Here is a 26056-nt window from a genome sequence, read left to right as displayed (position 1 = left end):
AAACAAAAAAAAATCCCCGAGCAAAATAAGATTGCATTAAAAGTGCTGGGCAAGGTTTTGAAAAACCAAATAAAAATAAAATAAAATTGGAATTTGCTCATGACATATATTTTGCGGAATCTTAATAATCCCACAGCATTAAAAGAACTTAGATATGTTTATCTAAGAATATCTAGAATATTGAAATGTCTGGGTTCCGATACCCATGTGGCCAATAAAATATACAATTGATTTTGGATCAAACTATCATCCTTCTGTTTAATCTACCCTTATAGGCTGGTTTGAGGATATATGGAAAGTAACCTACAGATCAGTCTGAGTTCCTTTCAGAAGAAACAAGATACAAACAAAAATAATGACACAATAACAACAGCCGTTACTTCGCTAGGAACCTCTACTGGCAAAGATTATTGAAATGAATGAGAGCCATGTGAGAAAACATTCGTTTTCTTGTGCGCCTGTCATTTGTTAAAATGGATCTGCTTCAGAAAAATTCCCAACAAATGGTTTCTGAGGTTAATTGCCTGACAATTAACTGTTATTTAAGGGTGAGAACATACCCACGTGTATGCACGTGTGTGAATACATTTCCCTTCCCCTCAGTGCAGTTGCATAATAAAATGGATTCTATTCGAAAACTTTTTATTTGCCCATAACCCGTATTGCTATTGTAGGTGGTGACAGCTTGCCACTTTTATTTTATATGTACATTTTGAGAGATGGCAGAAAGGCATTAATGCTCCTTTAGTTTTCTCTGTCAAGCAAATGGAGGTCCTTTAAACTCTTCTTCTGGCACAAAATGTGTGTCCATCATAAGTTATCTTTTTTGCAAGTTTTGAGCATGGTCTGCAATGTGCTTATGCAAACCAGCAACCTTAAAAGGTTGGGATTTTTAAAAAAAGAGATTAATCCATTTGCCAACAGAACAAACGAATACAATTTGCATCCACTTCATGTTTCAAAAATTCTACAAACTACTGCTTTGTTTTTTTTTAAAAAAATTGATCTAAATCAACAACCTACAAACAGTACAAAGTTAATTGTGGTACACTGTAAATTGTATCAGGGAACTTGACAAATATTGGCTTTTAATATTTTTTTTCACCGTGTTGTTAGTGAAAGTGCTTCAATTTCTGGATCACTTTGAATTTGTTTGACCTTTCCCTGCCTTGCAGTGTGCTATTTAATAAATGACATATTTATATGTGCATACTGACTGTCTTTAAGGGAGACAGTCTTCCAAGAAGCTACTGAAGCTATCTTAATTGACCTTGTGGGGCCACGTTGACTTTTGTCATGTGCTTCTTCATTTCTGATACATTATAAAGCCATTAATTTACAGAGGAAATGGCAGGGCCAGCCTGCTTCACAGATGTGACCAAAACTGCCCTAGCACAGAGTACACAAAAGAGTGCCAAGAAGCAGTAAGGGGGGTGGGGAGGGAGGAGCACCAAAATGCCTGGATTGTTATAGTTAGTTCCATATTCTGCTAGGAACTCTTTTGATTGTTCAGTTTGTAGACCTGAAAGGTAACAATGTTCAGAAAACAGATGACCCCATATACTTTGGTGTATTGCTAGAAGAAAGTTTCTGTTGGTATTTTCTGCATAACATTCCTGGGAACAATGTGATGCGTAAGGAAAAGGAAAGTGTGTAAGGAAAGAGGAATTTTTACATGCACATATTTGTATATTTGTTTTCCTAGCAACAAATGAACATACATGTTTGCAAATTTTACAATTGAGATATTTCTTCCACCAATTCTTCTTCCCAACAAGGAGAAATCTTATCCATATTTTACTGTGTTGAATAGGAACTATGCTTAAGGAATTGTGCCACTTGAGATCTCTAAGTTATACCGTAGGCTCAGATTCATAATTTTCCCCTTCTTAAGTAATTGCATATTATGCTAACTGAATACTAATTTAGTAGAAATACAATTATTCCAAGAGAACTTTGTTAGCCCTTAATATTGAGAGCTGTCATTCAAACCAAATATTTTTCCTTAACTCATTTTGTCCTACATGCAGGAAGGTTTGTCACCAAACCACTTAAAAAAGGCCAAGCTTATGTTCTTTTATACTCGGTACCCAAGTTCCAATATGCTGAAAACCTACTTCTCAGATGTAAAGGTAGGAAATGCCAATTTAATGTTTATTTTCTTCCTATTGATTGCATGCTTGAATTTCTTGAATGCCTATTAATTTTCATTTAATTCTGCTAATAAAATATGCTGACAAAGTTTTATAAACTCCCTTCCTTCCTTCCTTCCTTCCTTCCTTCCTTCCTTCCTTCCTTCCTTCCTTCCTTCAATTTATGTATGTATTTATGAATTGTACTTTCTAATGTTTCTCTCTGCCCTCAAATATGACATGGATATTAGAAAAAAGAAATAAAATGCTGAAAATTTCTACTAGTGGCATTAGCTTACTATCTAAGGGCATTTTGGAGAACAGATTTAAAATTCTCCTTTAATTTTTCCATTGCAGGCATGTTTCTAATATGCTGCTTATATTAGTGCCCACTCTGGAGATCCCTTTTTCTTCCATCAAAAAGGAATGCAACATTGAAATTCTCCATGCAGTAGCTGCTTAAAAACAAAAGTGATGATTGTCTCTTATTTACAACTTAATTTGTTGTTGATGCAGAGTACACTGAACATAAGGAGGATGAATAAACTGACAGATTCAGGCCACATTATTCAAATGAGAATATGAAAGCTGTCGACATACAGCTGCATCCTCCCCTCATTCTAAGAATATTAGGACCTCCTGATATTTTTTTTCCTAAAGTAATTGTTTCTTCACATCAACTTGATTTTTTTTGTGTTAATCATCTTTTTAAAAAAAAAAAAAAAAACTAGTTTGGGTTCCAATTATTATAATGACATACATGGAATAATTTTGAAAACCTTTAAAAATAAACATCATATTAGTTTAAATTTGCCGTATTCAAATTCTTCTTGTCCTGTCCCTTTCTCTGCAAAATGCTCTGCATGTTTAACTCTATTCCCACCTCCAGACGCTAGCAAATCTGGATTTGTAAGAATGGCCTGCTTCTATAATAGAACAGGTTTACGGTTTTCTCCTTATGTGCCCTTCTAAAATAAAACAGGTATTTTAAGTAGGGGTTTTCCTTCTTTTTATTAGCCCTCATATTTTATTAATTGGTTTAATAAACTAAACTTCAAAACTGTATTTAATGTAACTAAAATTGTGTTTAATTTAACCATTGCTGTCCTAGTCTTGTTAATATCATTCTTTGTGCTAGATTAATATATGGTTTTTTGTTTGTTTGTTTGCATGGTACATAGAGTTAACCTATTCTGTCCAATGAGAAATTCTGGAGAAACTGATTTAGCCGGCTGTGATAATACTTTGAAAAGCTGTTTGATTAGAAAGTGAACCAGTGAAGGTGTATAGGATGAATGTGTCTAGGATGGTCAGTGACCACTCCACATTGGCCATTCAGGCCTCTTAAAAATGTTTTGTCCTATATACTTAACCCAAACCTGATGATTGTCTCTGAACTTTGTGCAACGAACTGAAGAAAAACAATGCTTCTGTGGAAGTATTATCTGCAATGTAACAAAGCAAAGGATCTCTGTGGAGATTTCAAGCCATCGCTATAGCTTGATCTCAGTATGGCTTGAGAGAACCTCATGAGGACTCTCTTAAATGTTCTGTTTTGTAGTGGATGCTAATTCAAGCAGTTGCACAGAAGCATTTCACTAGTATTTGGTGCCTGTTGTTTTTTTCAGCATGTGACAACCGAACTCAGTCTTCTTACAATGTTGCCAAGTTTATATGAAACATTTTGATGTTATGCCACCTTATATTTATATAGCATCATTCATCCAGAAGAAGCCCAAAGTGCTTTACAAACAGCCAATATAGGGATCATTCACCCACCACAGAAAGGCAACCGCTTCCGTGGTGGAAGGCAACAGCCATTCGGGGTCAGCAACATCACACACCAGTAGATGTAAATATTAGATCCATTCCTCTTTTCTTGGGGAGTGGGGTTGGAGGGTGGGTTTCCACGTTGATACATTTGGGATGTTTATTTTATGTAACAGTTCTTGAGTGAAATCAGCTTCTCTTTTGATTTGCTCTGCAGATTTGTTCAGACTGACCTTGGGTTTAGCTCCTGGTTCATATAGGCAATCTACAGAGTAGAATCTTGTGTAATTGTGCCCATCATTTCCTTTTTTTTTTCTCTGTCTCAATCTCTCGTCTGTGTGAATGTTTCTGTGTTTAGATAGAAAGATAGATGTTTTTTTAAAAAAATAACAAGCTGTCGAGGTAGGAAATTATCTCAAATATGACAGCAATCTTTGCATTCTCAAATTAAAGAAGAAGTGAGAAATTTAGTAGCCTAATGGAATATGTAGTACAATAATCATGAATACTACAAATGGGGTGAAAAATACAAGAAGTGATTTTTGTTGGTTTTGCTAGATCTTCTTAGGAATTATTCTAGATTATTTACTTCCATGTATAAATCAATAAATTCAGCCATAACTGCCCAAGCTAGCTAGGACATATGGGAGCTGGTATCCAACAAAATCTGAAGAGCCACAGGTTCTATCTTTATAATGAAATACTGAATCATGTTCATTTCAAAGCTCTATTAACCGAGATTCAAATGAAAGTTCCATAGACTCAATAGACAGAGCTTAGAATGAGCAGAATCTGTGCAATGCTGAAAGATTGGCATTGCTTTTGAATAGGCTTTTCTATGTGTAAGAGAGCAAAAAAGTCATGTGATCTAAAAAATAGTTTGGGGGCCCATGATGAGTTTCTTTTCATGTTGTTTTGTTTGAAAGTAAAATGCTATGATGCCATTCATATGCCATGGTCTATACATGGTCTTAATGCAGTATTGTGCATTCACTACAGACAATTCCTGTTGAACCCAAAATGGATACCATGCCCCAATAACTTTAATATCAGCTCATTAGCCAAACCATATGAAACAATGTTAATTTAAAAAGTAATGGAAAATTGACAGTACAAAACAGTATAATTTATTACTTATGTCTAATGGCAAGGAAATAAATCATAATTTCCACACAAAGTGTTTGGGAGATAATTATTTACGGTAGCATATGTTACTTCTCTACAATCTAATAATTCCAAGTGTGATCCTGGAAATGTTTAATCTTAACACATCTGGAAGACACCATATTGAGAAATTTATATGATGCACTAATCATTATTTCAGCAAACTATCCCTAACTGATCTAGGGTATATAATGTGGTTGTGAGCATTCCCTTCATGCAAGAATAACTAAGTAAAAGACATAAGATCACATTTTGTTAATCTTCTATAGTAAAATGTTCTGTAGTAAGATTTTTCAACTGAGTTTTACAACTACTGAATTCCTTACTAGTACAGCAATATAAATATAAATAAATTGTCAGATACACGGGTAGTTTGTTGTGAGAGCAGAAGCTCAGTATAAATTTAACTATCAATTTAAGTATCACATGTAAAGGAAAAAAGGATAAAAATTAGGTTGAACTAGAGAAGTCCCTTTAACCATATAAGGTCTGGTCTTACTATTAGTCAGAATTAGGTAACCATTTTGAGGAGATAATCTTATTTACTTAGTTATTTCGAAACGACATAAAATTGTTAGGCATTTAATTTATTATTTATTATTACATTTTTATATTCAGAAAGGAGAATAAATGCCTACGGCAAAAAATTAGCTTTCTGTTGTATACATCTTGTGTTGATGATAGAGTGTCATTTGCTTCTCTGCCTCAGGCATCAGCATATCTTGGGCTATGAAAATCAAGTTTTTATGGTAGAGAAAAATATTTGCCTTCAATGTGGTGCAATTATTGGGATCACTTTAAAAGTTAATAGGAAGGAATTTAAAAATTGCTAACAATATATTGCAGCAGAACTCGAAAATGTTTTATCATCAATTGTGACTATAAAAACTAGAAGTTGGGGTGTTGGATGGATGCGTTGGTTGGTTTTTTGCAATTCATGGGTAGAGTTCCAGGAAGTCATAGACTGGCTTTCCATATGTAGGAACTTGCCATCAAACATTGCTTTCAAAACCCATTAAAAATTCATTCCAAAAAATCAGAGAATCTTTCAGGTCATTTCTCATACAACATGAGCTTGAGTTGGAACCAAATGCTTGGAAAATATACAAGGGCTCTTTGGATCACAGCCCACACACTGCAATTTATCCTAATATGTTGCACAATAAATGTACAAAGTCCTGTTCAAAGCCATGTGCTGGCCTATGCAGGTCCTATATTTAAAGCAACTTAGTTTAAATCAAAGATAATTTAACAAACTTTATGAAATAATGGAGATTTTCCATAAAAATAGACCCAACGCATTTATTTGAAAATAAATTCAAATTGTTTCAGGGGATCAATTGTGCTTAGAATTCTGAGAAATGTTCTTTGAGTCATAATGCACATATGCACTGTGACTTTCCCCCCTTATTTTAGATAAAGAGCTAAACTAAATAGAGCCGAATAAGATGCAACCACCATTTTTAACTTGAGGTGAACATGTTCTTCTTAATTGGTATTATAAAAAGAAATACCAGCTGTATCCAGTTCTTTCGCTCCACTTGGTGCCGATTTTAATGTGTAAACTAATAATTCTTAGACTGCTAAATACAACAGATTCAGTGTCATTTTAGCTTTGAAGAACGGGAGCTTCCAGGCTTTTCAACTCAGCGTGTTAAATGATGTATCTCATTCCTTCCACCCCTTGAGTCAACTGCTGCCTAGCCAGCTTAAGGTGTCAGATTGATTTGTTTTATACATCTTTTGACCATGCTCATTGAATATTTAGGAAGTTTCTTCAGCCCATATTGAGGCTGAGGTATCCCGTGGGAAGCATTAATCAAAGTCACAGAGACTCTTACACTGTGGAAGCACAGACTCTTTATTGTAGCGATTAGTTTTTGCAGTAACACATTAACGCACTACAGAGCTTTTCTTTTATAGAACAATTGATCCCTTTCTTGTACTCCGCTGCAGAAAGGGGGGGTGTCATGAAATAATTAACTCTTTAAAGTTTGGCAATTTAAAGAAGCCTAATGTATCTTTACTAAAATGTTGAGGCAAGGGCAGAGGTGTATGTGCGTGCATGTTTGTCCATGTATGTATGTGTCTGTCTATCTTCCACATGCATTTGTGTTAACTTATCCTTCAAATGTTTTTATATTATTATCTTTGTTTCTTTAGTGGTTATGTATGTAATTGCTCCATGTGTTATATTTCTATTGTCGTTAGTTCTTCCCCCTCCCCATTTTCATGTCTCAACAATAAATATTAAATCTTCCTTTGTATCCTGTTGCTAAATAATGATATGTGTGCACCTACTTTTTTTGTTGTTTTTGCTATCCACATTCACGACCATTCTAGGGTGGGGTGGGGGGAGTCCTCTTTCTATTTTTCCTCTCTCCAGAACTCTTGTCCATATGAGACAATGTCTTGTAACAATGCAAGAGTCTAATCTCCATGTCAAAGCAATTTTCATTCCCCAGTGCACACCCTGCTATCATTTTGTAATGTTTTGTTTCTTATTCTAAAAGAATTAAAAAGGAACAGTAAGCTGTCACAGGGGCCTGTAGTCCTTATCTCAGTGTCTGGAAATTTGGACAGTGTATTTTACTACTGAGATAAAATGGAAAGAACTCCAAGTTCAGCAAATCGTAATGGGTTTAAGTTCTATTGAAATCGGTAACCAGAAGATCAGATAACAGGGGTCCTTCAGTTGTCTTTTTAATCAGGTTCCCCGCAAGGGCTGAATAGAGACAGAGCAGACACACAGTGAAAATATAATTCTTGGATAGGTTAAGTACATGTTTGAACTCTTGCAAGCAGAAGCGATTTGATGATGACTTAATCATTTTCTGGTCAATTATCTGTAAGGACCCTTGCAACTGCATGGCAATTATGATGCAAGTTGGCCTTTTGGGAGAAACACCAGTCTCCCTGCTTCTGTTTCCTTGTTGCTTAGATTCTCTGCCATAAATTTTCATTCGTTTATTATCTTTGCTAGCATGGAAACAACTTTCTGTGTAGTAATTACAGCCCCAATGCACACTTTAGCTGTCATCTTGTTGGAGGCCTGGATGTCCTCATGGCCAGCATTTGATAAGTGTTCTTTGTTGATTTTTGATTAATGCACATCTCTTTCTGGGGGCCAGGGGAAGTGAATGCCTGTGATGACAAAAGGCAGGGGATAGTATATCAGCTTGCCTGATATATAGCTATGGATTTATTGGCTTTAACTTGGCAAGTTGAGTTGCATCTGTCCTTTACACATAGAAGAGGCTGTCAATAAGAGGGTATCAGCTGCAGCATAGCCTAAATGACATCTTCAGTTCAAAGGTCATAGGAAATAGTAAGAAAACTCATCCTGAAAGATACCAACATTTTTCATGTTAGCTTTATTCCCTATGAGTTAAGGTGATGCATTACTGAGCTAACAAAATTTAAATTTTATATGCAGAAGGACAAAATTTGATATGTTCCCACATTATTCTAATCAGAAAAGTATGTTCTCTGATCTGCCTTACATTTGCATCATTTAACTTTCAAAATCAAAATCTATAATATTATACAATGTTCAACTCTTATTAATTGGGGAACCATAAAAAATGACATAATAGGCAGCTCATATTTTTTCCTTTACCCTATACATCGTTCCATAAATGTCCTCAGTAGGATCTTGTATTAATTTACTATTGATAGTGATGCTTTGGCTATTGTACAAAGCTTGAAAATCCAAGGCACCTGCTAGGTTAAGTGCCAGAATCTTGATAGTGGTGCCTAGAAATCTTGAAATATTTTCCATGCCTGATGCTGTGTCTAGTAGAACAGTAGTGCATTGGATAGCAACTTCAGGAATGATACTCAAAGAGTATTTTGCTATTTAAAAGTTTGGTGCAATATTTTTATATCATCTGACTCAACCTCTTGTATCTCCTTATCCCTCAGGTTTAAAAGCTTTTGAAGATGAGCTTTGTGAGGGTAGGGAAGAGGAAGGGATGTAAGAATGCTGTGGGGAGGAAAAGGAGGAAATGTCAATGATCTAATCCTTTGTACTCTTTACACTTTAACAGTTCAACAGATGTATTACTTCTCAGCTCATCAAGTGGTTTAGCAATTTTCGTGAGTTCTACTACATTCAGATGGAGAAGTATGCACGTCAAGCCATCAATGATGGTGTAACAAGCACTGAAGAGCTGTCTATAACCAGAGACTGTGAGCTGTACAGAGCCCTCAACATGCACTACAATAAAGCAAATGACTTTGAGGTACGCACTGATCTTTCTATTCCCTCTTCCCCTGGGTTTACGGATAATTGGGGTGGGGAAACAACTACAGGATTTCATAGTATTTTCATTTATCTCTTCATTGGATATAGCTCATCTTGGGTAATGATGAAATGGGTCCATAAAGACAAATCTAATTAGCCAGAATATGGGAAAGTTCTCTTTTGTAAAAGGCACAGTTTTTGTGATTTCACTTCCTTCTTCCTTTCCAACATTTTCTATTTGAATGCCAGATAAGCGTGGTTATATTATTATCTAAAAGGCCAGTCTTCATGAGCTTTTCTTGGAAATGAATATTTTGAGTGGGGAAAATGCAACTCATTTGCAAAATAAATAAAGAAACACAAGGCAGAAAAGGTTGGTTGTCCTTCAGTTCCATCAAAATCGTTGGAGAATTCTATTGAAATTTCTGGAATACATTCTGCTGCTTGATGACTTTCAATGTAAAAGTTCCTTATAAGCTAATCATCAGCTAGCATGAGTTAGCCACTGAGGGAACAGCTCAGCAGGTTTTGTTGTTAATGTGCTGACCTATAGTAGCAAATTCCTCAGTGCTGACAGTGCCATTTTGCTACATCCAGATAGATTCATGCAGAGATAAGGCAAGAGGAGTGTTCTGGGAGTTGTAAGGGTATGGCCCTGAGGTCTTCTGGCAGTATATTAACATGAACTAATCAAACATGTTAAATATTGTATTTATTGTACAATATTGTAAACATGTACAATGCTATATTGGAATTTAAGCTTCGCAATAGGGTAGTCAGAAGGTGATATTGATTCTGTTCTGTTCCTAATGCAAATAGGGTATGTGTTAGGCATTAAACTTTCTCTGAAACTTTTCTCTTTCAAATTGGTGGCCATCATCAACATATCTGAAATTTTCTATGTATGTTGTTATGCTTATATGTAATTATTTTTGCTACCGAGATTTAAATTGCTAAGATTGAAATGGATAACTTTGCAAGCCCAAATCAAAACTTTGTTTTAAGAGCAGCCGATACATTTCATATTTTCTACCCATGTGGTTTCCTTGATAAAAATATAGGATTAATTGATGTCCATGCCATTGTCACTAAAGTGATCACCTGATTCCAGGGTCTTTCTATATTGCTGCATTTCAATATAGGTGCCTGGATCAACAACAACTTGATGACACTTGATCAATGATTATTTTCATAAAGAAAAAAGGATAAAGCTATTAATTAAAAAGAAAAGGATAGAGGAAGTTATAGTGCAAATTTCATTTGCAATTTTACTAATTTAAAATGGTCTCAGTGCATGTAGCATTTAAGGTAGCACAGTGCAATGTAGTCAATCACATACAATTGAATTTGAATGATATTTATACATAAATTTCTCCTACTTTATGATCTTACAATTATCAACTGTGCTTCTCTTGAGGATCAAACCTGAAAAGTGAAATCAAAATGTGTTCTTTGTTTTTCAAGAGAGCATACTTGTAATTTTTAATAATAATGTAAACTTTGGATGAATGACTTTTGTTTCACAACTTGCAGGACCATCTACTGCTCTATGTTCTTAACTTTTCAACAGGATATTTTTTTATACCAATACCTAGCATAAATAGCTAATGTTGCTTCCTCATGGCACAGCCTAAACCAAAAATGCTGAAGTTACATCAATATAAAGGTCACGCAAAGTAAGTAGGTCCTTCAGGACCTATTATGGGGGGGGGCAGTTAAAGTATAAATAGCCTTTAATCCACAAAACTCAGAACCATTCAAATAATTTATTCCTACCCGCTTAAGGGAGCTCTGAAAACGCTAATGGAGGCAGCACTGTTGTTCCAGTCACATTTTTTGTCTCAGTGATCTAGACCATGGAACTTTCCACTGAAGATATGACTGACCACTTTGTCTCATAGTTTTTTCAGAGAGTTTTTTACCCAAGATTCCCTGATTCTAATTTTTATATTGCTTGCTTTGCAGTAGATAGGTCCCAAAGTAGAAGTTGTTGACCAATTATTATGATCTTATATGACTACAAACTATTATGAGAAAAGGCCAAAATCAAAAGTAAGACCACTCCCTTTTTTTCCTTCCCTTCCCTTCCCTTCCCCTTCCCTTCCCTCCCCTCCTATCCCCTCCTATCCCATCCCATCCCATCAAATAGGAAAAGGACAGCTCAGAGTATAACAATGATACCATTTTAAGATCAAATACATTTCCTCAGGAGATAGAGTATAGCCGGCTATAGCTGTGTCCACAGAATACCAAACACTTTTTAAAAAGAAACAGCTATGACTTCTTTTTTAATAACTAAATGAATACTAACTAGTTTTCATCTGTTGAAACAGAGTTTTACTTGGCTACGGAGTTTAATCACATTTGCATTATAAAAGTATAGCTAGCAGGTATACTCAGCTTCCACCTGTTCATAGAACACTATTCCATAGAATATAGTTGAAAAAATAATGTTCTTCATGTGTTTACAAGTCTCCTGTTTTCCACCTACCTTACTTATCTTTTTAATCCTGATCTGATATCCGACTTGCAACTGGGTTTTCTGCAAGGAGAAGCAATCATAGAGTTTTTCAGTGCAAATCCAGTGTGTGTCATACTATAGGTTTTGTATAAGGCAGATGTTGTTGCTGGACACTGCAATAATCAAAAGCTTTAATAAAGATGACATTTTTCTGAAGGAATTTGTGACCAATGCTAGCATATCTAGGCTGAAAAAAAATCTGGATGACCACCTACTTCCTTGTTGTTATTTATTGGTTGTTCAGAATTCTGCAGTTAAAATATAATAGTTCTGATGAGAATGGAGCTACAATATTCATGAGTCAGAAAATATAGAGAGAAGAACTGGGAGGAGAATATTGATGTTAGATTTCCTTCCTGTAACCTCACTTATATCAAAGTAACTAGATAGAAGAGGACACTTTCTATGTATACAAAATGCATGTGTGCATAATTTATGCCCATGTGCATACAGATGACTTTGTGGGGGATGACCCACTACCCATTATGTGCAACCTTCAGAGATGAAACAATTGTGGAAAATAAAAGCTGTATTCATTACTTGGCAGGATTTATTCTAAAAATAACTCTTTCGTGTGAAAATGATACAAGATTATATTTAACTAAATACTGAAATGCCATTTTTTTTTGTCTTTGACCTACTCATATAATATATCCTTTGCTTCAGTTTCAGGCAAAGAAATTTTAATTTCTTTTTTTTAATAAAGCAAATCCTAGACTGTAATGTAGAATTCACTATATTAAATACTATTTATTCTCTTTTTATATATGCTACCTGCCTTAAACTATCATAAGGTAGCATGCATTTTTCTTCCTCCTCCCTTATTTTATTCTTATGATCCTGTGAAGTAGATTAGAAACAAGGATGACTTCAAGTCATCCAGAGAATTTCATGAATGAGAGATTTGAACTTTGTCCCATGAAGATATAGTTCCAGTAACCCATAATGCAAGTATTTTTACTGGAACGTAAATGCTTAAATACATGACACAGATTTGCCATTACTATTTTCAAATATGCAGTTCTTTTACATGGCAATTTGCTTTTTAAAAAAGGATACCTGCAATTGTCCTAAAGAGACTGTTAATGCATATCACTGAATCTGGAAGTATGCATTCTTGCCACATCGGCAGAAATTGGATCTGAATACTCTGAGCAAAGGGAGCATTTTCTATATTTAGCATCATCAAAGTTTCTCCCCCTTATTCTTTTATTGCTAATCTTTTAACACAATTGAGGCCTGATATGCATTCCATTTTAAATAGCATAAATGCTTTTTACTTCTTCTTCTATTGCCAAATTAACATTCATAATATATATCTTAATGCAATATTAAAGAAATAAGGATATAAGTAAGTAGGTGTGTATCTCAGAATCACAAAAATCTTTCATAAAGTCAGGTCTTGGGCATCTGTAAGGAGCCACAATATGTGTCATGAATGACATGGATTACATAATTCACATGAGAGGAGTGATGCAGATTTGTGTTGATTGCATGATACTATGACATACAAAAGCTTTCTTACTGCAAATATCAATAACTTAAGTAAGTTACTGTATTAACAAGTCAAATGCTTCATTTCTTTCTTTTCCCTTTTGACTTTATCAGAAGAGACTCAGTCTTATAGTTGCAAGAAGATAAGGACATAGTAGCTTTAATAAGTCACCTTTGTGACTGCTCATTATAGTTAAGTGAGGCATTTGCAAAACTACAAAATAACGGAAACTCCATGAAATTTAAGGAAACATTTTCCTCCTTTCTGACTCAAATTTGGTAACTGAGTTTCTGTGTTTGAGAAGAACTATGGTACATTTTTGTCCACCATAGGGAATTGCTTATCAAAAATAATAAAGCTTCTGTGATCTCTAGGCCAATTCATATATGTTATATCATAGATAGAATACAAATATCGAAACATACAGCATCTTTGAACTACACAACAACAGAGATTTATTACTCAATCACAAGTGTGACTCTAGGCAGCTAGAGTTTATACATTATTAAAAATGTATACCAAGGTGTCATAATTTTCACAATTGTGAAGGTAATGAAGTTTCCTTTACAAAGTCAGTTCTTGTTGATCCAGTGACTTGTTTGTGCTTTTCATAATCAGTTGAGAGGTTTTCCCCACTCCTGCCTTCTAATCTGTTTAACAATTGGAGATGCTACAGACAGAATCTAACTTCATACATAGAAGTGCTTACTCAGTCTATGGCTCCAGAGGTACTGGCAGCTTCTGGAAGCTTTGCATACAGCCTCCAGTCCTCCTGCCAAAAACAAGATAGTTAATAGTACTAATATATTTTATTTAAATTAAATCAAATGTAACTTTTGTGTGCCCCTGCCCATTTCTTTTCCCACCCACTTGTTAAGCACAAAAACAATAATGCTATTACTTTAACACTTTTAAAATATGCAGAGTTTATTACAGCAATATAGTAACATAAGTAATATATATTGTATATATACTATACAACATTGTGTTGCAGGATTTGAATTCTTTATTTAGTTTTTGCTATTATTAAGGAGGGGTTTGGAATATCTTTAAACATGAAGATAAAATGAAAAAAATTGTGAAACAATAAATTGAAAAGAGGCAAACTCAGGTTGCATATGTAGCTATAACAAATTAAACACTAAAATTCCATTAGAACTCCCCTACTTTTTCAACCATTGTACATGTCTTAAGAAGATTTGAAATGCAATGAAAACACATATATTTAAACATATTTTGAACATCTTTAGACTAAAAATGTTCATTTTCATATGCATTTATGTTCTCCAATAAAAGGTTAGGATCTGAATGTGTTTTGGAGAGCTTTAAGTACTCTGAAAATAGTCTGCAATAGCTGTTACTTTTTATCTTTTAAAAAGTAGAAATAGGAAATATTAGAATTACAAGAAGTATGGAAGATTTTAAAATACAAATAGCTAGAAACTATATGACTTGAAAAAGGGTGAACCAAGGTAACTGATTTATTATGTCAATGCAAGCCAAATTTGAAAGTGAGAGAGACTCCTGCCTCTTTTAGATTTAAACATGTCATGATGTCAGGTTTAAGGCTATACTAAACATGAACCTCAACTTATCATGAATACTTATATGTATCATATATGCTGAAATGCATGTTGTTCAATAGCCACAGTGCTTTTAGGGTAATTTAACAGCAGTCATTTATTTCCTACATATTATTGTTATTATTATTCTTCATAAGAGTCCTGTTACCTGCACCAGAAAGTCATAAATCTCATATATTGAAGTCCGTGAATATATTTTCCTTAATAAATTAATAATGGATAACATTGAGGTATAGAAAAATTACAGACTGAATTTTTTTCAGCTGTTGGTTCCCCTTCTTTTCCATTAAAACCCATGCATATTGATACAGATTGTAACTATATCATGGAATTTTAGGGATTTTTTTTTTAGTATGAATCATTCTTCTGTCTGCTAATTATATTGCTATCCCCAAACTCTTACTAGGATAAAATATAAAAAGTGTGCAAGGATATGAAGTGGTGGTATAAAGTATAAATTACTGTTTAAATAGAATCCTCCTAAACTGAACCAGGCTCAGCATATGATGGGAAAACACACACAACAGATACATATGTATATCTACATATATTCAGACTTATTTGTTGATGACCAAATCTGATAAAGTTTTGAGTCAAAATGCTGTCTTGTTCGGATGTTTTCTCCCCTTGGAATAAAGGTGTTCATTACTACATCGAAAGAGAGTCCAGATAACTCCTTACAATTCCCTCTCCCCCCCTTTGGTCATTGAGTTACATTTAAGCACAGCAAGATCAAGTTTTAAACCTCCTTACTCAACAGCTCTATTACTTATAATGCTCCGTGACCTCTCTCAACATTCTTAAAGAAAAAGATACAGTGTAATGTCACTTTACTTGGCTTATTGTTCTTTGTTGAGGTGAACAAAGCATTTTCTACAGTGGTTATAGCACATAATTATACAGCTTTCAATGGTGGTGTCTTGGCACATATCAAAGTTCAGAAGAGCCTTTAGGAAGAAAAAAAAAAGATGTTTGTGGCAGCCTAGCGAAGGTCTCATCTTTCCTTCAGAAAAGAGTTCAAGGCTCTTCTGTCAGGCTTCCCTACTTAGAGCTTTTTCTCCTCCTGCTTCATAAAGTTTAAAGGGGATTCAGTGGAGTTCTGTGATCTGTTTCCTTTGAAAGATTGTTCCTTTGCACAGAGAAGTCCTTTGACTTCAAGAGTTCACAGATTCATGTCTTTAGGTATCATATGTCTGACCTTATCAGTTACTCTATTTAATGTAGGAGAAAAAGTCTCAAACTCCTTTGTGTTTGTCTGTTTTTCTGCCTCTGTGAAGTGATTTGGTGGAGAGAGGGGAAGGGGAGGGGGAAGCAAAGAAAAAGACCATCCTTTTTAAAATGCCACTCTGAGGCTGTTTCCAGCTGTAACCTACCCTGTGGCTTTTTTGGAAGTAGGGGGGGTGGGGGTGGAGAAGGCAGAAAAGGCGTGCTCTGCATTTGGAGAGTTTTGCACTGATCATAGAAGGATACGTGGCCTGGCAGGCATTAAAGCTCCTTATTCTTTGTCTCCTTGCTCTTGTGCCCCGAGTCCTGCTCGCCCACAGGTTCTTTGGGTTGTTTTGGCTGCCCAACCGGCAATGCCGTTGAACAAACAGGGCAAGCCAGGTCTAGACATCTGGGCTGCTGCAAGTTTCCTCTTGCATAGACCTCCTCCTAAGGCTTTCATAATTAATGGTTCCTCCAAGCTGAGGAAAGTTCAGAGACCAGGGCTATTGTCTGACCTTCAGTTCTCCTTCCTTCAGCTCTTTTTCTTCACACCAAAAGGGTTGTCAATAGAAGCCGAGAGCAAGGGTGCCTTTTCATAACTGCAGGTGGCAGGTGTTGCATTCGGCGGGAAACCTATCATTGTCTTGCCGCAATCTGTGGATTAAATGGCCTCGCAAAGTTCTGACAATCCTTCTCAGAACTGCCTTGCATTTCATAGGTGCTCCAGCAGAGCCATTTTGTGTGCTCTTCAGCAACTTTGATCGTTAGAACTTTTTCTCATGTTTTCTCACTCGGGTGCTTCTGAGGTAAAACATTGTGGTACGTCTCCCATCCCATCTGCATTTTCTCAGGAGTAAGCCAATACAAGGGGATTTACTGCTGTGTAAGCACTATTTCGCTCTTATTTTTAGCATCCTTTCAAAATAGATTTGTGGTGGAAGGTGGCAGGGAAGAAATAATGGCTCATTAATGGAAGCAGTGGCCTGAGATAGATAGACAGGTAGACAGTTTCTCTGATAGGCTGCTTTCATAAATACTAGGGTTTAAATTCATTGTTATAGCCAAAATGCCATTGAAGTATCACAGAAAATATGGAGTTGCTTTACTATAGCTATGCTCTGAATTAATTGCCTGATTCCACATTCAAAGACAGAGTGGTGTCTGCCCACTGGGAAATATTGTGTTTATATATATTAAAAAAACCTGCCATTAGTAAATAGTTTACTTTCTCTGTCTGAAATACAGTAACTGAACTGAAGTAAGTCCAGTTGGTAAAGAATTGCACATATTATTGTTTTTTTGCTAGTTTTTTCAAAATTTAATTTTCCACAAAATTCTACAGAGATCTCATCTGAGAAGATCCAAATCGGAAGGGCCCACAAGTGGTTTGAATCAAGCAAGATGGCAGTTACTGCAGCACAATCGAAGCCTTGCCCTGTGTACTTTCAAGTGACATTGACACACATAGAAAAAGGATGGGCTTGGATCACACTGCAGCAATTGCTATCTTGCCCCCCTGCCCCCCCATGGACACTCTTGATCCAAATATTGTTTGTAGTGAATGAACAACAGCCAAACAACCAAGATGGTTGGTTGCAGCTAAGCTATGTCACTGAATTTGCCTCTATAACTTACATAGAAATAATCCAATGTGCATGAAAATAGAACTATTTTCTTTGGTACATGGTTTCTTGTACATGAATAGTGAAATATGGGAAAGTGCTACCCAAATGCATTTACTATAAGTCACTAAACTATAGGGGCACAATTTAATTCTAAGAATAGAGGAAATGGGTATCTTACAATGAAGGAACATAGCTGTCTTTCCTGCAGTTATCAGCTATCAACGATAAATACTTTGCTATTCAGGTTTCCTGAGAAAAGTGCTCCTAATTAAAATTATAATAGCCTAATAATATCTATCAAACAGCAAAGAACCAGAGTTTGCTAACCAGATTTATTAATATTGTTTTACCTTCTGTGATTAATTTGGAATCCTCTGTGGCTTAATTATTTCAATGAGCAACAACATAACAGAACGATATACATATTTAGTTGTATTCCCTGGTGTATTTAGTAAACTAAGGTTTGGTCAGAAGAGAAGATGTAAAAGTATATCCAAACAATATTAAAACGGGTTGGAGCACAGTAGTAGTGTTCATATAACAATGAAGATTATATCAAGAAAGCAGATTAGGGACAGGTATAACATTAAATAATGTATCAGATAAGCTGTCCATTCAAAAAATATATTTTTCCATGTGGAACTTTAGATATTTTGTTAAATTCCCATGATTACAGTAGGGAAATGGTTGCAAACTAGCTGGCTTAACACTAAGGCCACAATCATATGCTCACTTACCTGCAAAATTGCTCCCATCCCAGTTGAATTCAGTAGGATTTATTCCTGATTACACATGTATAAGAGCACACAGTCTGTACCTCTGAGCTCACTATGAATTGCAATTATATAAAACATTCTGCAACAGGTTTATCCAAGGGTTATTATTATTATTTTTTACTGTATGCAAAGCAAGCACTGCTAGCAGAGTGAAGCAAAATGGATCATAAAAATTTAAAGTTACTCAATTGAATTTTTCATGAGTCAGAAGTAAAAAAAGCCACTAGTGAAGCAAAGAGCTTTGCTTGGAATCTCCCTTGCAACTTAAATGCTGCATCACAGTAGTTACATACATGAGCAGATATTTTTGAATTCAGAGTTGTATAACTAAATAATGCCCAATCAATCTGTGGGGGAGATAAGGCTGGGGAAACCAAACATCAGCATTTCGCTTTCCAAAAGGACTTCAAAATTCTACAGAGCAGGGCAGTAAAGCATCAGTATTTCATTATTTTGCTATAAAACCCACAACGTATTATTTAACAATGTAATTATAATAACATTTAGGCAGAATCCTGTACAAATAACAAGGATATTACTTAAGTAACTCTTATCAGGAACTTAGCTTGAAATAACTATTTGCCTATGGTGGGTCAATACGTTAATGAACATGGGATCAAGAAGCATGAATTTAGTGGAGCTTATACTTGTCTAATATAGGTAGGAATCCTGCAGTTCCAAGGGGAAGGGAAAAGAAAAAGATGAAAAAATAGATTTGGGAGGATCTGAAATGGAAAATGGAAAATGGGATGAGAATACTTGGCATGCAATTAGCTGAGCCAAGAGTAGAATCCTTCCATATTATCCTGCTGGAAAGCATGGGGTAAAATAGAATGGGATGACAACAAGAAAAAGAATAAAGAGATGGTCTCATCTATTATTTGAACCTGCCTAATATTAGTTCCAGTTCTGCTCAGTTTGATTGGCTACACCATCCCAAAAGGGAACGTGAGTATCTGTAGTTGAGTTTCTCAACCTCGGCATCTTGAAGATGCTGGCTGGAAAATTCTGGGAACTGAATGTCAACCCTTCTTTAAGCTGTCGAGGTTGAAGAAATACTGTGCTCTATAGAAATAAGGCTCTCTGCTGTGAACATAATCACTAATTTACATAGTATGTTTTCCTTTTTAACATGTTTGAATCGGTAACTTGTAGTCACCGGTTAAATATAATACTGTATAAAACATTTCCTGTAACTCTTTTTAAGTGCCATTCCTTTCAGTTGAACATGGTTAAATATTTTCTACTGAATTTCTATTATATTTTACTGAAAATAAACTTCCTTTAATAATTGCTGACTTTGGAAGTCCAATGATCTTATTAAATATATTGAAGTCAGAATTGCCCAGAATGTATGGCCTTGTAACTATAATTAAGATATAGTTTGGAAAATCATATTTTTAAAAATAATGATTGATTTTCTAAATTGATTTGGGGGATTATTTTACTTGGAGTAGTCTTTGATATATATATATGTATATATGTATTAGTCTTTGATATATATTAAACATAAAATTATTTTCAATACTTCATTCCCTTCCTTCTCTTCTCTCCTTGCCATCATTCATACAAAGAACTTGGCAAACATTATGAAACTCTGCTGACATTTCATTTTGTGTTCAATGCAGGGCAAGGGGGATTAAGAAATCAGAAAGGAGACAAGCCACACTTTCCAGGGTTGGCTCAGTTGAAAGTTTCTTTTGCTAGCATTTCATAGTACAATTTCAACTTTTATAAGACAGTATCTCCGTATTGGCAGCACTGACGGCTATGGCTATTTCTTCCTCTCTGTGTGCTATATGCCTCTAAAGACTCTTATTTATTCCCTCCCATGTCACCTTGTGTACAGTCTGGCCTGTGACACTGATGGTGATTATGTCATTATTTTGCTCTGGGGGCTTTGGCACATCTGCAGAGCTGATGCACATCTTCTTTGTTACGCTGGCATACATCCCATATTGCAAATGCTTCATTAGCCTTACTGCCTGCCTGCCTGCCTTGCCAGACAAGAATGCCCAAACCCAGGCTCCTTTTTGCTGTGTTCTTTTGTGCAGTATGATGAGCCTTTATTCATCTTCCCAGTTCCTCCCTGTTTTCCTGAACTCCAGATGTCCTGAGCTCACAACTCTCCCTTAAAAGGATTGTGACAAAAAATGGAGACGACAGCAAGTTAACCTTTTGTACCCCAGCCTGAGCTCCCTAATATCTTTCCCCCTACTCACTTAAAAAAAAAGAAAAGAAAGACTTTTGTTTTATAATCATGCTTAGCACACATTTGAAAATGCTCATGGTTGCAGAGTGGAATATAGTCTCTATGTGCTGCCTTTTATAGCTTCCTCATACTCGCCCCAAAAACTTCTGAGCATCTTGTTCTCATGGCTGTAATAGGGGACCTGATACGAACACTTCTGCTAAGTGCTTTGAAAATGAATAGTGTTTGATTAGGAGTTACAATAGACAGCACACAGGCAGCTTTCCTCATGAGTGTTGGAGCTGTAGGAACAAGATTCGAAGAACATTAGGCCTTAATGATATGTGTGAGTATAAGTAGTGTAGCTGCCTTGTGCTTCATGTGATCACATACACTTTTGCTGTTCAAAGATGATTTGAGCATAATGCTTTAAAGGTGAGCAGGACATTCCTAGGTACAGGAATGATAGATGGAGGAAAAGGGAAAAAATGGTAACGGGTAATGTATTGATGATTCGCAGTAGGTCATGTGAGAGATGGGATGATTTCTTGCTACTTTTTGAGTAGCTTTATATCCATTATTTCAGTGATGACAAAATTTAAGATTTCTTTTTGAGGAGCCGGCAGGCTTTAGAAACTTCTTTTGACAATTCTGACATGCCCCTATTCAATGAACAGCAACAGCTGGAGGGTAATTTTTTTTTGCCTCTGTAAAAGAGGCTGCCATGCTATGGAGCAGGAGGTCCATACTTCTTTGGTTTCAGGGGTGTCCTTCAAAGTACTATGAGGGTGTGTCATCAAAGATCAAAAGTGCTTGTCTCAGTCTTGTTTTCTAGTGCAGTTTGAAATGAATGTGAGACTGGCTAATAATTGGAAGTCGACTCAAGAGAATGGAATCATCCGTCTACTTGAAATGGCATTTTCCCCCTTGGAACTTCCCTAATGCAGCACATATTGCCTCCTGCTTATAAATGATTTAAATCAGGAGTTTTCAAACTTCTTCAAGTTTGAATGCAGAATGTGTAACAGGTAGTCCTTATTTAGCAACCAGAGTGGTTGCTAATTAAGTTGGAATGTAAGGCTTTACCTGCCTACTGGAATCATTATTTCATTTAATTTATCTCTTTTTGAGGTGCCAATAGGTAACTAACTGGTTTCACTTAGTGACCATAGATCAGATAACTTTATTGAGACCAATGATCATCAATAAAGAAATGCTATACAGATTTCGAAAATATCCAAAAGTAAATTGACTATGTCAGGAGAGTTAGGAAAAGTACATACAAATTAGAAAAAAAATGGATAAAAGACCATATTAAATTAAACTATGATAAAGGGCTTGCTCAGGTTACAAATATGGTATAAGGAGAGATTAAAATTAGCAATCTGTATAATATAAACTTTGAAATAGGAATATTATCATTTGACGACCAAGTTGCTTCTCCCAGTTGTGATTGCTAATCAAGAACTACCTGTAATTTTTTTAAACAAAGCAAAACAAAACCCATGATCTGCAAAATGGAGCTATAGCTATTTTTCTGGTGTAGCAAACCTGCCCTTTCTATTAAAGTGATCCTTCCTTCCTTCCTTCCTTCCTTCCTTCCTTCCTTCCTTCCTTCCTTCCTTCCTTCCTTCCTTCCTTCCTTCCCCTGCCATAGAACTCAAGTTCTCACATTTCACTTCAAGCATAATTTCCAGTACCTATTAATATAATAGCATATCAAATTATGTTATGCTTTAGATAGAACATATAGTGCATATTTTGTTGAGTATTGCTGGGTTGTGAGCAGGAAAAATGCCATAGATGCAATTGCTGATTTGTAAACCTCCATTCTGCTTCTACCTCATTTACAATTTTAGATATGTGTGTTGGTCCATTGTTTGTTTTTTAAAAAATCTTTTTTGAAGCTTGTTACTCCTGTAAAAGGTTCTGTGAAACATGCTCCTCCTCATGTACAATAATTTTTCTCCAGAGTGCTGTTTGATGTCATTTGCTAGCCATTACAAGGGCTGGGTGCCACCATTCTTATATCACTACCCTTGAGGTCGTGAACATCTTAATCCAAAATCTAAGTTGTTACCCCAGTTCTCCCTTAGCTACTCTACATTGCTTTGGCTCTCCGTTCTACTTTTATAGATAAAAATGCTACATGCATGAATCTAATTCAATTAACTTACACTTAATGATATTTTCACTGTTTGCATGTTGTCGAACTATAAGCTTGTTTTAAAATATCATGGTAAATTAGTCAAATTTTAATGAATTAAATTTTCATGTGACTAAACTGTAGTGTTGAAGAAAATGTGTGACTTTTTTCTTTGTATACTGCTTTTGAAGAGTTGTACCCTCTATCATGAGAAGAAAATAGGAGTGTCTATTCTAAAATGGTGTCTGACGTCTACAATATTCAGAAGTATTTGTTATGTTTAATCAATCGAACTTAATCAATTAATTTATTAAACATTGAAACTTTAATCCCTTAAAATATTCTGGCCTTTGATGCATAAGTGTGTTTTTAATCAGAATACTAAAATTAAAGCAGGCATTTTAACCTTTATTATTTAATGAATTTACCCAAATTAAAATGAAGCATTTAAATTTTGAGCTGTTTATTTTAATTTTTGAAAGCAGAAATCCAGTACTGATATTTTTTTCTGATCAAAACAATGAAGATTATTAGAAAATGCCTGAGAGTTGCATTCTAATTTTGCCATTTTCAGCAGTAGCTATTTCTTACCAACACATTGAATTTAAATTCTGGGAGTATGGAATTAGGTCTGTGGGATGTAGGCTGCAAAAGTCCGTAAATCCATTAGATGACAGCAAGAAATATAGAAAAACTTTGCCGCTTTCTAGTGGATATTCAGATTTTGGCAACTCAATCTGTTAGCCCTAATATATGCTTCTATCAATGGGATTAACAGTAGAGACCTTGCCTATTTTCTAAGTAAATCTAATTTAGATCTCTATTTTAAATTTTGTATCTATATGTTTTATTTATGTCTGTTCACCGCCCTGAGTCCTTCGGGAGTAGGGCGGTATACAAATTTAATAAATAAATAAATAAATAAATTTAAAATTTTAAGATGTTTCAGGAAATAGAGATTTATGAGGGATAATTCATATTTATCCCCATTAATTGCAATGACCAATGCCAGTCAGAGTTCAAAAGAGTAATCTGATGAGTCATTTTGGGTATTAGACTTAAGTCTAGTAGCCACAGAAGTCATGTCTCTCTTATAATTATCGCTGTATAATTGTCCTATTCTTTTTATAGAATTTTTAAAAAGTCTTCATTTGTCACCAACTCTAAAAATCAAATGTACTAGGACTGAAATTCGTAGTCTTGAATTATTAAATATATTTAAAAATAACAAGATTTCTTTCATAATATTTAACTAACTTTCACATTTAAAAAGAAAATAAAGGCGCTGTTAAGAAAGTAAAGCTAAAATATGCTTTTATAATTGATATATTGTTATATTGTGCCTTTTCTCTAATCCTAATATTTTAAATAACAGCTTTGGTAAAATAATATTTTATGCATGAAAGAGAGAAACTAAATTTGGGTAATTGTTAATTTTAGGATTGATTATTACTTTTTAAATTCAAAGACTTTTGAAATCAGAAGTGATATTGAAAAAAATGACATGTTAGTCCAGGGCACTATGAAAATAGTTCGTACTGTAAGTCTATTATGAAGTAACCTTAGATAGGTCATTGTCTTTCACTTCATTCTATCTGTAACAATAAATGATCCTATGTTTATTCCAATATTTTAAAAAATGCAAGATCTTATGCTTAACCAGGTGTTTCTGGGAAGCTCAAACAGGGGACGAGGGAGCAGACATTTCTTCTGCCCATTTCTTATGTCTACTAGACATAGTATAGGAGGCATTTTAGAAAGCTATTTAAATATGGCTGTTCTTGGAGGCATAAGTCTTAATAAATTGGGAAACCATAAATTCATAAACTATTTAAGTTCATTTATTTTCATTCATTTATTTTCAAGTATATCCTGTCAACCAGAATTATATTTGTTTGTCCCTCAAGAACTAATCCTACTTGAATCTCTTGCTTGCCCTAAGTACAGTTTATCTTTTGTCTTGGGCATCTTCAGTCTAGGCATATATTAATAGAAGATCATCAGAGAAAACTGAACAGTTTTTTTTCCCCCTGAATCATGACAATAGAATGAGTGTCAGCACTATGGTAGTAATATAATATTTCTGCCAGCATTTTTAATATGATAGGCAACTGTAATCTGCCATATTGCTGTATGGGATATATAAAGACTCCTGCAGCATGAAATTTATAAATCTGCATTTTAAGGTACTGGATCAACTTGACAAGGTAGAATTTGCCTCTTTTTGGTGGATAGGTATGCTTAGTGTTTCATGATATAAAAGATAATCTAGCATCTATCTTAGCCTTTATTTCATTTTTTAAAATCCAAAAATGGTGCTGCTAAATACTTTATACTGGAAGAATGTTCCAAGGCTCACAAAAATAGGTCTGGAGGAATATAGGCTGCAGATTGCCCACCCTGCTCTAAAATTTGGGAATAAGAAGAACAAGAGAGGCCCATAATCCATTTTTCCTTACAAATAGGCCAGCGTATTCAGACATTTTTTTCACATGAGGGGTAGCTCTTATAGATAGGGGAAGGTACCAGCAAGATGTAAATGAGAATTTTAATCAGAACTTATTAAATTTATAAAGCTGTACCTCAGCTTTCCCTTTTAAACATGGATTATGGGAGAAACTAAAACTGATAGAAGCAAAGAGCTTTGTGCACTTAGATCTTTTTGTTTTTTAAAGTCCGCCTTTGTGTATCTACATATTCATCCATACCTGCAAAGCTAAATTGGACTTTCTTCCTCTTTTTTCTCCTCCTTGACATGCTCTTTAGGGCTGTATATATCCACTGAATCCAGCCTGTGCAAGTAGAAAAGAACTCATTTGTTAGGGGATAATTTTAAAAAGCAAGGAATAGTAAAAATTCACACATTCTTCCTATAATAGGGATGGAATCTGAGATCTTTTAAAGAATCAAATGCGGTGTGCGGCATGATAATGACATCCATCCATTTCTAATTCCAGTGAAGCAGATAAAGAGGATGAGAAGAAAAGGATCATAAGTTTAAGCAGATAACAGTGTAGCAAACCCTTTAGATCAAAACATTGAAGAGTGCTTAGGAAAATATCAGGGAGTTAGTATAGTTCTCATCCAGCTGCTGCTGTCTATTTTCAAAGCCATTTTCCCCTCACAAATATTATCTTGGGAGTGCTGAGTTGATGGCTAATGTTCCCATCCCCATATTGCAAATGGCTGAGAAATAATGAC

General features: G+C 35.1%; 1 protein-coding gene across 1 annotated transcript in view; it reads left to right on the top strand.

Annotated features, from left to right (window-relative positions):
- The window catches only part of PROX1 (prospero homeobox 1), a 71997-nt gene that overhangs the window by 20046 nt on the left and 25895 nt on the right, over positions 1-26056 (top strand). Inside the window, exons 3-5 of the mRNA XM_087883188.1 lie at positions 2025-2132; positions 3847-3984; positions 9116-9310. Of these exons, the coding sequence (XP_087739314.1) occupies positions 2025-2132; positions 3847-3984; positions 9116-9310 (441 nt within the window). The remainder of the gene's footprint in view (positions 1-2024; positions 2133-3846; positions 3985-9115; positions 9311-26056) is intronic.

The sequence above is a fragment of the Pantherophis guttatus genome, chromosome 1 (assembly GCF_059756535.1).
Source record: "Pantherophis guttatus breed Tessera chromosome 1, ASM5975653v1, whole genome shotgun sequence".
Classification (NCBI taxonomy): domain Eukaryota; kingdom Metazoa; phylum Chordata; class Lepidosauria; order Squamata; family Colubridae; genus Pantherophis; species Pantherophis guttatus.
Note: the sequence above shows the minus strand (reverse complement) of the source record. Positions and strands in the feature narration are given on the sequence as shown.